We start from the raw sequence: 12,347 nt of genomic DNA, 5'->3' as shown, positions 1-12,347 counted from the left end.
GAAAGAAAGTTTTTCCAGAAATAGAATTCTTGGTCGGCAATTTTTTGCTTTTGGTACTTTAAAGATGTCTTCCCACTGCCTTCTTGCCTCCATGGTTTCTGATGAGAAGTTGGCACTTAATCTTATTGAGGCCCCCTGGTATGTGACAGGTTGCTTCTCTAAAGTGGCTCTCAGAAGTCTCTCTTTATCTTTGGCATTCATCAGTTTGATTATAATAATCCATGGCATGGGTCTATTTGAGTTTATCCTGTTTGAAGTTTGATGAGTGTCTCAGATTTGTATATTCTATGTCTTTCATTAAAATTTGGGTAGTTTTCAGTCACTATTTCCTTGAATATTTTCTCTGCCCCTTTCTCTCTTTTCTCCTACTGAACTTCTACAATGAGTATATTGGTATCCTTGATGGTATTCTACAGGTTCCCTCAGGCTCTGTTCACTTTTCTGCATTCTTCCTTATTTCTGGTCCTCAGATGGTATGATTTTAATTGTCTAATCTGAGTTCTCTGATTCTTTCTTTTGTTATATCCAATCTGCTGTTGAACCCCTCTATGAAATTTTTAATTTCTGTCAGTGTTGTCATCATCTCTGGTTGGTTCCTTTTCATAACTTCCATCTCTATATTGATATTCTCTTTGTGTTCTTCTATTGCTTTCCTGATTTCCTTTAGTTTTTCTTGTCCATGTCATACATCATGCTCTTTGAGCATATTTAGGACCATTTTTAAAAAAGTCTGCTATGTCCCAGTTTGGTCCCCCCATATTGATGGCTTCTAATGCTTTAATCTTTTTTTGCCTAGGCCATTGTTTCCTGTTTCTTTGTATGTTTTGCAACCTTTTGTTAAAACCTGGACATTTTGATATTTTAATGTGTCAATGCTGGAATTTAGAGTCTGAGGCATTTGTTCCTTAAGATTGTATCCAGCTAGAAGTTGTATCATAGAGCTTTCCTTGAATACCAGGAACTAACAACAACAACAACAAAATAATAAAAAGGAAAAAAATAAAATACTTTTCCCAGAGTTTGCTAATTGACCTGTGCAAGTGTTCTCCTCCAGGGTTTATCCATACAATAAGTTTGGAGAATAGCTCCAGGCCAAAGCATTAGGGCCTCTCTGATCCTTTCTGTGCATGTGTCTTGGTTGGGTATGTGTATGTGGTCCTGGGAATTCCCCTGGTTACATGGATAGGATCATCCCCTCTTCCTTAGGAAACAATTTTCTCATGTTCCTGGGAACTATACAAAATATCCTATAGTGGGAGAGCTCTATGAACTGCCTTCTACATGTAGGGCAAGTTCTGAGAAGGTGAGTCCCTCAGGCCACCACCAGACAAACTGAGCCAGGCATACAAGCTCCCAGTATGTGCACAAGGGCTACTCTGTTCCCTTCAAAACTGGGACCAGGGACCCAAACTGGGAATATGAGCCAGCTCAGGGCCGAGGTGGTGATGGGGCCAGACAGGGCAACACAGCATTCTGTTTTTTGTTTTCTTTTTTAATTAGAGAAGTTATAGGTTTACATAAAAATCATGCAGAAAATAGAGTTCCCATATACCCCCCCTCCTCTATATTATTAACACCTTGCATTAGTATGGTACATTTGTTACAATTAATGAAAGAATATTGCTTAATTGTACTATTAACTATAGTCCATGGTTTGGTTTACATTAGGGTTCACCATCTGTGTTGTACAATGCTATGTTTGTTTTTTTTTAAATTTTTATTCTAGTAACATATTTACAACCTAATATTTCCCCTTTAAACCACATTCAAATATGTTTCAGTGGTTCACAATGTGCTACCATCCTCAGCATCTATGACCAAAACTTCTCCATAACCTCATAGAAACTCTACAATTTAAGTATTAACTTCCCATTCCCCACTATTGGAAAATTCCACTCCAAATATGGGCCTCTACAGGCAGCATATTAGGCAAGCCATTTTTTATGTCAGACTTCCTGGTGGCCAAAATAACATATTGCAGCCACCATATCCTGTTGAAACCCCCTTCCCCAGTAATACACATTCCAATCCTTAAAGGGACAAAAATCCCCACTACGCTCTCCTCCACTGGTGCAACACCACTTCTTCTCAATTCCCACCCCGACAGACCTCCTGGTCCAATCACCAAGTGACTTGTCAGCTAACCCCCTGTCCATCTTTACCAACTCCCCTCCTCCGAAAGCAAAGCTCTCCCCCTCCCATAAGCTTTACTTCAGACCCCCATCATGCTGATGGCGCTTTTAATTCTGACCCCTGCCATGCTGGTGTGCGAACATACTTTCCTGCCTGAAGTCGACTGGTTTCCGTGCCCTCTGTGACTATGTGCCGAAATTTCTTAACACCTACCCCTACACCAGACTCTGTAACCTATATTCTAGTTTCTGACTCTATGAAGTTGCTTATTCTAATGATTTCATTTGAGTGAAATCATACATTTTTTGTCCTTTTGTGTCTGGCTTATTTCACTTAGCATAAAGCTTTCAAGGTTCATCATGTTGTAGCATGCATCAAAACTGAGTATTATTCCATTGTGTGTACACACCACATTTCGTTCTTCTATTCATTGGCTGAAGGACACTTGGGTTGCTTCCATCTTTTAGTAATCCTTATTTTATTCCTTAATATAATGGAAAATTTTGGGAATTGGGAATAATGCTATGAACATCGGTGAGCAGATATATAGAGTCCCTGCCTTCAACTGTTCTAGTAGTGGGATCGCCAGGTAATATAGTAATTCTATACTTAGCTTCCCCCCCAAAACTGCCAAACTGTCTTCTGCAGCAGCTGTGTTTCTTTTAGCAACATTTTGTAGTTTTCTGCATACAAGTTCTTTACATCCTTGGTTAAATTTATTCCTAGATAGTTAACTCTTTTAGTTGCTATTGTAAATGGAATTTTTTTTTCTTGATTTCTTCCTCAGATTGCTCATTACTAGTGTATAAAACATTACTGATTTTTGGGTGTTGATTTTGTCTCCCGCCACTTTGCTGAACCCATTTATTTGCTCTAGGAGCTTTGTTGTAGATTTTTTGGGCCTTTCTAAATATAGGATTATATTATCTACAAATAGTGAGAAGTTTTACTTCTTCCTTTCCAATTTAGATGTCTTATTTCTTTTTCTTGTCTAACAGCTCTGGCTTGAATTTCTAGCACAATGTTGACTAACAGTGGTGACAGTGGGCATCCTTGTCTTGTTCCAGATCTTAGAGGGAAAGTTTTCAGTCTTTCTCCAGTCCAGTGTTAGCTGTGGGTTTTCCATATATGCCCTTTGCTGTGTTGAGGAAGTTTCCTTCTATTCCTAGTTTGTTGAGCGTTTTTCTCTGTGAGGCTTTTTTTTGCCTCCGGTTTCTTCTTCGTTTGGGTATTCTGCCCCTGGGAGCCAGATGGGGCCAATCCACAAAGGTGGGTCACTAGAAAAGTCCCTTTTGTGTTTAGATGGTCCAGCTGACAGGTCGAGTAAGTGCACCCCTTGGCGCTGCCTTTCTGCCATGGTCTCTGCCTGCCACCCCCTCCTCAGTGGCTTGTGTTCCATGCTTGGTCTGTGGACTTTGGTCCCTGTGCCTGGATATGTGTGGGGTTCTAGCTCCCTGCTCTAAGTTGCTTTATAGTCTGTGTCCTCGGTGGGAAGAAGGGATCCAGGCTGCTGCCTCTGAGCAGCTCCCAGGAGTGAGCGGGAGAGAAGAGGATTGGTGGGTTGGGATGGAAGTTCCCTCCTTGATATTTTTCTTTCTTTGATTCAGCATTTGTGGAGCCCTTCTCCAGTCTCCACCATCCTCCAGAGTTCTAAGCAACAGGCATTTGTCCTTTTATTCACTGAATCTTCAGATGATGTCTTACCTCACTATGTTGATGTTGTCACCTCTCACATAACCATATTTCATCTATTTTTATCATATTTAATTCACTGTGTGAATTTGCCCATCAATGGATTGCTTCTAATTTTTTTGCTGTCATGAAGTATGCTTCTGTGAACATTCATGTACATACTTGCATGTCTTCTGGTGGACACCAGAGGTGAAATTGCTGGGTTGCTGAATTTTACAAGATAATGCCAAATTTGTTGTACCAGTTTACACCCCACCAGGTAAGAAGATAAGTTTCCATCTTCTCTGACACTTGGTAATTGTCAGACTTCCTAATTTTGCCATCTAGTTGGCTTAAATGCATTGGTCTTCATTTGCATTTCCCTGATTACTAATAAAATTGAGTATTCACATGTCTATTGCCACACAGGGTTCCTCTTTTCTGAAATTCTATTTCAAACATTTTTACTCAATTTCTACTTGTCTTTATTCTTTTTAATTTGTATGAGTTCTTTATATATTCTGCTATTCTCTTGTTGATTATGTGTATGCTGACTATGTCTTCCTTTCTTTCTTTTCTTTCTTTCATCTTCTTCCTGGGCAAATTTTAATAATTTATATAATTGACAGAAAATTGACCATTTCAATCTAAGTTGTTCACGGTGTCTTCTTATTTAAATCTCTACTGTATCTGTAATTCTGTCCACCTTTCATTCAGAATATCATCTTTTCTCTTTTTTTCTTAAGCAATAATGTCAGAGGTGTGTTTATGTTATTTGCCTTTTCAAAGAGCTAGCTTTGGGGTCTATTGGTCCTTTCTATTGTTTCTTTGTTTCATGTTTTACTAATTTCTGCTCTTATTCATTTCCTTACTCCTGGAATTAGTAAGCTAACATGTAGCTCATTAATTTTCAGTCTTTCCTACTATATGTTTTTAAGATGTGGACCCCTTAGGGACCATTTTTTGTGTATCCTGCAAATTTTGATATGTAGTGTTTTTGTTGCCAGTGAGTTCTAACTATTTTGTAATTTCTGTTGTAATTTCTTCTTTGACTCATGAATTATTTAGAAGTTTTTCCATTTCCAAATGCATGAGTTTTTCTTCTTTTCCTCTTTTATTAAGCTATAAAATTATATTATTTTTTCCCACCAAATATCATTGACACATGGTTGGAGAACATGGTCTGCAAGATATTAATTCTTCAGAATTGCTAATACTTGCTTTGTGGCCCAGGAGAGTCTATTGTTTAATGAAAGGAGGAAGGGCTCTCTTCCTCTTCTTTCAATTAAAATTTTATCAAACTAATATAAATAGTTTAAGAAGTTGAATAGAATGTCAACACTTATAATGAAAAGCAACCCTTCTTTCGCTTTCCCTCTCTCAGTTTCTGCTGTCTAGGGCAGTGACTTTCAATTCTTTTATCTGTTTATTCCAGAACTTATTGTTGAAATTCCAAAATACAAGATTTTTCTGCAATATCCTGATTTTCAACCTTAGGCATTCTTTACTGACTTCTAACCTACACCCTGTCCACCTTTCCCCCCTTCCCCTCCCTCTATCATTCCAACGCTGTTACCTGCACTTTTTGGCTACATAAGTATGATGACAGTGCAAATATTACCATTCATAGCTAAGCCCTGTAGTGTATTGTGATTACTTTTCTTCAACTTCTTTTTCCCTGGAGTTTGTAATTGCCATTTGAAAAAATTTTACTTGGTTTCTTATGATCTACCATCATTCAGGCTCAATCTCTGTTGCAAAATTACAAACTTCCTCTCAGTACCAGTAAGCACATCTGAATCTTTCAGTTTTATTTATTTATGTATATATTTATTTGGCAATATTCCTGTTGTAGCGCCCCTCCCTCCTACCTCTGTCAGAACTCTATGTCCTCTGCATTTGCTCCACACCTATCGTTCTGTGGCTTTCCTTCATTTTCGTGGGAATCCTATAACCTCTCTCCTGGGTTGGACTTCCGTTTCTGGATCTATAGCGTTCTCATAATTTATTGCCTTAATTGGGGTCAGCATGTTCTCTGGTAGCTTTTTCAAAATGGTTCATGAGAGAGAAAATTTTTTAGGACTTGTCTTTTGGAAAATATCTTTATTTTATCCTCATACTTGATTGTTAGCTTGCTAGGTTTGGATTCCAGGTTGGAAATCATTTCCCCCTAGAATTCTGAGGATACTGTCCCATTGTCTTCCGGCTTCCGGTGTTGTTACTGGAGTCCGATGCCTTTCTGGTTCCCCACATATGCAGAGACTGCTAGTTGTTCACTAAAATCCATCTTTTCCTTATTCTATAGCAGCTAGGAACAAAGTTTTCCAGAACTGTGTTTCCCAGCCCCTCCTGCAGGTAGGTATAGCCATGTGACTAAATTTTAATAGAAATTATGAGCATCATTTCCAGTATTGACCCTAAAATTACTGTCCATGCCCTCCTCTCTGCTCTTTCCCCTTCCTAGGAAGTAGGACTTAGATGTGATCTAGCACCACTAATCAGACAAAGAAAATACTATCGGCGGTGTCAGAGAAACAAGAGGGAAAGGAATTCTGGTCCCTGAATGACCTTGAGAAGCTGATAGCCTGCTTTTCTGTCCTGGATGTTATATGAGAGTGAAATATACTTCTTTGTTCTCTAAGTCATTATGCTGTTGGATAGCTTTGGAAGCTTAGCCTTTTACTTCAACTATTTTCCTACTATCCCTTGTATGTAAACCGTTTTTTCCCCTTTCTGTAGCTTTTTGGATTGGTGTGCCTTTGATGATTTTTTTTTTAAATTTATTGGGCTGGGAGAATCAGTTGCATTTTCAGTATGAAAAACTCAAATCTTTCATTTCTGACAAGTCTTCACATTTTATTTCTTTGATATGCTTCTCCCTATTAGTTAGATACTGAATTTCCTGGCTTAATCCTCTACCTTTCTTTTTCTTTTCCTCTTTTTTTTTTTTTTTTGCTCCTTTACTTTTTGTTCTATTTTCTATGAGATTTCCTTGACCTCATCTTCTCAACAAGGATTATTCTAGAATAGCCATTTCCATTTGATTCCTTCTTAGAGACTCCATTTATCTAGTGAAATTCTTACAACTATTCTATTTTCTTTATCTTTTGCTTACTTTAAAGTCTTTGTCAGCTAACACCAATATTACTTATGGATCTATTTCTATTGTCTTTTTCCCCCCTTGGATTTCAGTTATGTGGTCCTGTCTTTTGGGATGCTAAGCATTTTTGATTGACTGTCAGGCATTGTATATTAAAAAGCTATAGGAGCTTTGATTGATTTTGTAGAAGCTCTGCATGATGTTACCTTCCTCATACATCCCTCCACTGAGAACGTAGTTCTAGGTTGACAATTATTTTATCTCAGACCTTTTCACCATGGTTTTCATTGTTGTTGAGGCTCTGTAGGTCATTTTTGATCACATTATTGTTTTGATTCCATATTTTATTTCTTCTATAACTTAATTCTGCTGTGTTTTTTGGTCCATTTCGCTTGTTTATTTTATTTCTTGCTCTTGTTCAAGGTTGCTTATTTTCTCATGTGTTTTCCAATTTAGGATTTTGAGCCTATTTTCCAATCCTTAACACCCTTTGACACCTGAGATGAAAACGTAGCCTCCGGTAAGGATTGCATAGTCTAGGAATATCCAACTAAGGACAATTTTATTTCTTGGTTTGGAATATCGTGGAACATTTGGCAACATTCATACAAGCCCCCAAATCAGGCCCATAGTTATAAATTCCCAGAGGAGACATTTTAACCCCAGAATTCAGGCTAAAAAGACAAATGTCCATTTTATCTACCTTTTCTGGAAAGATATTTCACTGAAGGTTAGATTTTTGAGGCTTCGGGCTTTATGTGGCATCTCTGTTTGAAATCTCCACTTTCTAGGCCCAACTCCTTGACTCTTCTCCCCTGTGGAGTGGAGACTGGCAAACGCTGTGGAAGCAGCTCCAGCATCACTGCTGTCTAACCACTCAGATTTTGTTTTTGGCCTTATTGGGTCCCTGAGGATTTCCCCAACTTTCTTGAGAACTCAGCTATGCATTTAACAATGTTTATTACATTTTACTCAGCATTTCTAGATATTTTGTAACCAGAGATCTGTACAAGATATATCATCTGCCCAGTTGCCAAAATGGAAGTTCTTGGCTATGTATATAACATTTTTATTGTTGTTATTGTATATTTATGTGTTTGGAATAGTAGAAAGGGCCACACTAGCTCAGTCTGCCATGCTGCTGGCCCACCTCTACTGTTATTGTTAGTTTGATATTATTCTTTAAATTAAATTATATTTTAAAACTTAATAAATACACTTTAGAAAAGAAACTTTATATAGCCACCATATGTGGAGAACAAATAATGCTTTCTATAAATAAATAAATTTACATTAATTCATACTAACAAAAATAAAAGATGTTACTATATTCTAGCTCTGATAAAGGCTTTGAAGCTGGAGCCGGATCTCTTTTTGTTTGGGGGTTATATAGCAAAGTGGCTAAAAGCATGGATTCTGAAGTTAGACTGTCAAGGTTTGAATCTTAGCTGTTCCCCTTATTGGCTTGGTGCCTTGGGCATGTTATTTTTCCTCTCAGTGCCTCAGGTTCCTGATATATTAAAAGTGGGGATAAACAGTACCTGTCTCAAAAGATTATTGCAAGGATTAAAAAAGTTAATACATACACACTCACCAAGGCAGATGGGGGGTTTGCCTGTCCAGCTGCCATCTGTTTTGCAGGTGCGGTGCTCAGAGCCCCCCTTGAGGGAGAAGCCCTCCTGGCAGGAATAGATGAGGGTATAGCCCATGGAGGGCAAGTCCAGGGCCCCGACATTGGCATGGGTCGGCGTCTCTGGCTGTCTGCAGTGGTGGGCTGGATGAGAAGAGAGACATTATTGAACCTGGAGAGATGAGGGTCTACAGGAGGCCTTTTCAGCCATTCCCCTGTTCCTTCATGGCCTATCTTCTTTACAACCCTTCTAGGCTCCTTTCATGCCCAGCTCCCCTACCCACTCTCCACACTCTCCTATCCCAGCCCCGATTACCACAGGAATGGCCAAGATGGATATAATGTGGACGTTGGCTGGGGAACCCAAGCCAGCAGGGCTTTTCCTGATGGGAGAAAGAGTAATTGTGGTCAAAACCCTGATATCTCCACCCTGTCACCTAGCTTTGTATTACTTTTTGCTGTCACAAGGAAATTCTTCTTTCTTTCTTTGCTAAGGCATAGTGTTTACCTTCAAACCTCAGAAAGGCTTTGTGTGGAAGGAGAATTAAATGTCTTTCAAGAGGTCCCAAGGGATAAAAACTACAAAGAGACCACTAACGGTCCAAATGAGAAGTTGTGAGCTCCGTGACATTCAGAGCATTCAAACATGCACTGGATGACCAGCCAGGGAGGTAACGTGTTGCCAAGGGGAGTTTTCTTGGACTGCAGGTGAGGTCTGCACTCACGGATGCAGTCGGGTGGGGTTCCGCTCCAGGTCAGGTTGGGGAGGCAGGTCCGGGTGGTGGAGCCCTGAAGCAGGTAACCTTTTTGACAACGGAAGAGCACTGTGCTTCCAACCTGCAGCAAGGACAGAAGGTCCCACCATCACCTACCATTCAGCAATGCTCCATACCCCTGTTGTGGATGACCTATTTGCACCTGACCCACCTTCTACCCACATGGTTGTCTCTGCCTTGACACCCTTCTCCACCTGGTTAAATCTTATTTGTAAGGTCTCATTCATTCCCCTGAGCTCTTCTGAAACATATCACACCCTGCTGTGGTGTACAGAATGCCTGGTTCAGAATCAAAAAACCCTAGAGCTGAGATCTGGTTTCTGCATTTACTCACTGAAAGACAAGCCACACTGAAACTCTAAACCTCAGGCTTCCTACGTAAGAAGTGGGGATGACCATCCCTGCCACAACTGCACATGAATGTTGTGATGCTCAGATGGGATGGTGGATTTGAAGCATTTTATAAAATGTGAAGAACTGTACAAAATAAAATGATCTGTCTCTGTGTGTCTTCCTTTTATGAAAGTATAAATTCCTTGAGGTTAGGAGACATGTCTTATTTATAGATATATCCCTGCATTTTGTAAATATCTGTTGAATAGAATTATCACCCTTCTTCAGTCTTCCCCTCTGCTCAGTTGTTTTCCTCACCCTTACCCCCACTGGCCCCTCACTGTTCCTCTCTCCACTGCCGCAACCACCAGTCCATTTTGTGTAATGTTACCAGATTGATGTCCTCAACTGCAACTTGGATCAAAAAACACTCCTGTGATATATGTTTTCTACAGCACACTACATAATTTAACTTGTATGGTCAGTTTATTCAAACACCATAATTATGTGGAACTTTGAATAGGAAGTGAGATCTGGTCGGTTTGTACAGGTTAGTGTGAAATAGCATTACATCCCAAAGTAATTTGGGCAGAGAATAAAAATATATATGCAGGGCCCACCTGAGGAGCTAGGGGAAAATGTGGAAATGTTGGATATCCCCACCTGGGTTATTACTGATACTCTCACAAACATTGAGGACTGACAATCTGGTGTGCCAAGTCCTCGATCTTGGGGCTTGCCCTTATGAAGCTTGTTGCTGCAAGGGAGTGACTAAGCCTACTTGTGGTTGTGCCTAAAAGTCTCCCCCAGAGAACCTCTTTGTTGCTCAGATGTGGCCCTCTCTCTCTCTCTAGCTAAGCCAACTCGGCAGGTGAATTCACTGCCCTCCCCACTACGTGGGACCTGACTCCCAGGGGTGTGAATCTCCCTGGCAATGCAGGACATGACTCCTGGGAATTAGCCTGGACCCAGAATCGTGGGATTGAGAAAATCTTTGACCAAAAGGGGGAAGCAAAATGAAACAAAATAGTTTCAGTGGCTGAGAGATTTCAAATGGAGTCGAGAGGTCACTCTGGAGGGCATTCTTATGCACTATATAGATATCCCTTTTTAGGTTTTAGTGTATTGGAATAGCTAGAAGTAAATACCTGAAACTATCAAACTGCAACCCAGTAGCCATGATTCTTGAAGACGATTGTATAACTATGTAGCTTACATGGGGCGATGGTGTGATTGTGAAAGCCTTGTGGATCACACTCCCTTTATCCAATGTATAGATGGATGACTAGAAAAACGGGGACAAAAACTAAATGAAAAATAGGGTGGGATGGGGGGGAATGATTTGGGTGTTCTTTCTGACTTTTATTTTTTGTTCTTATTTTTATTCTTTCTGGTGTGAGGAAAATGTTCAAGAATTGGTGGGTGTCATCAATGTACAACTATGGGATAGTACTGTGGACTGTTGATTGTATGATATGTGATTGTATGACATATTCACATATCATACATGATATGTGAATATGTCTCAATAAAACTGATTTAAAAAAAAACAAAACACTCCTCTGTCCTTATTGTCTCCTGGATCAAATTCAAACACAAAGTGAAACCCTTAATTTCCACTCCTTTCCTCTCACACATCCTGTTTCTCTCCTGGATTTCATCATCCATTCAGTGAGTGGCCCCATTATCCACCCAGCTGGGCAAATCAAAGACCTCAAGTCACCTGTGATCTCCTCCTTTCCTACCACCCCTCAATCCAATCCATCAACAATTCCTCTTGGTTCTACCTACAAAATATATGCTGAGTCCTTCTCTTCTCTCTACCCCTACTGTGACTCCCTTCCCTTGTCCAATCTCACCTCTGTTTATCGCCTGAGCCTCTAAATTAATGTCCTGCTTGTCTCTATGCTTCCACTCAATCCCTGGAATCCAGTGTCTGCTCAGCAGCCTGAGTGATATTTCAAAACCATGAATCAGATTGACCCACCTTTGAATGGCTTCCCATGCATTTAGGATAAAATCCACAAGACTTATCACGACCTCAGCGCCCTACATGACCCAACACATGCCTTCCGCTCTTCAGCAATCACGATGTGATATTTGATGCAGACTGAATATATGGATCATACATAGACATGAAGCCTAATAACCTTGCTTGCACTACCCCGTGTGAACCCTGTGTCTATGGGTAGGATAGGGATGCCTTGAGGACAGAACTCTGTCTGTCTCACTCATTTCTGTATTTCTACAAACATCCTGCCCAAACTACACAGGAACTACATGCGATCTGTCTTTCCTCATCAGCTTCTCTCTGACTGATGTAAACATCTTCTCATTTGAAGGGTGCTTCTTTCTCCAGTGCTTCGTTTCTCCAGTTTCCAAGGTCTTGCTCTCCCCCAGTTCCATCAAATGGTGTCCCGAGCAAGTCCCCGAGGCCCCGGATGCTGACAGTGACAGGAGGGGACAGGAGGCAGGGAGGCCCAATCTTGGCTGACGTCCTTACCTGGTAGCCCTGGGAATGGTTCTGTATCCCAAACTGTGGCACACCGGGGTCTGCACACATGGTCAGTGTTGGGTCTGGATGCCAGAACAAACAAAGAAACAGACAGACCACATGGTAACTGAAAACTTCACTGCCTTGACTCACTCTGAGAAACAGATGTAGGCAGGAAGATGGAACTACATCCTGGTTTCCCTGCCTTTT

The 12,347-nt window shown here is 40.4% G+C and overlaps 1 protein-coding gene across 4 annotated transcripts in view; it reads right to left on the bottom strand.

Annotated features, from left to right (window-relative positions):
- CSMD2 (CUB and Sushi multiple domains 2) overlaps nt 1–12,347 on the bottom strand; it is a 646,653-nt gene that overhangs the window by 17,976 nt on the left and 616,330 nt on the right. For all 4 annotated transcript variants that reach the window (XM_037827786.1, XM_037827788.1, XM_037827789.1 and 1 more), the window contains 3 exons: nt 12,147–12,220; nt 9,260–9,371; nt 8,499–8,678 (listed from right to left, as the gene is read on the bottom strand). In XM_037827786.1, coding sequence (XP_037683714.1) covers nt 8,499–8,678; nt 9,260–9,371; nt 12,147–12,220 — 366 coding nt within the window. The remainder of the gene's footprint in view (nt 1–8,498; nt 8,679–9,259; nt 9,372–12,146; nt 12,221–12,347) is intronic.

Source organism: Choloepus didactylus, chromosome 2 (genome assembly GCF_015220235.1).
Source record: "Choloepus didactylus isolate mChoDid1 chromosome 2, mChoDid1.pri, whole genome shotgun sequence".
Taxonomy (NCBI): domain Eukaryota; kingdom Metazoa; phylum Chordata; class Mammalia; order Pilosa; family Megalonychidae; genus Choloepus; species Choloepus didactylus.
This window is presented reverse-complemented; position numbering and strand designations above follow the sequence as displayed.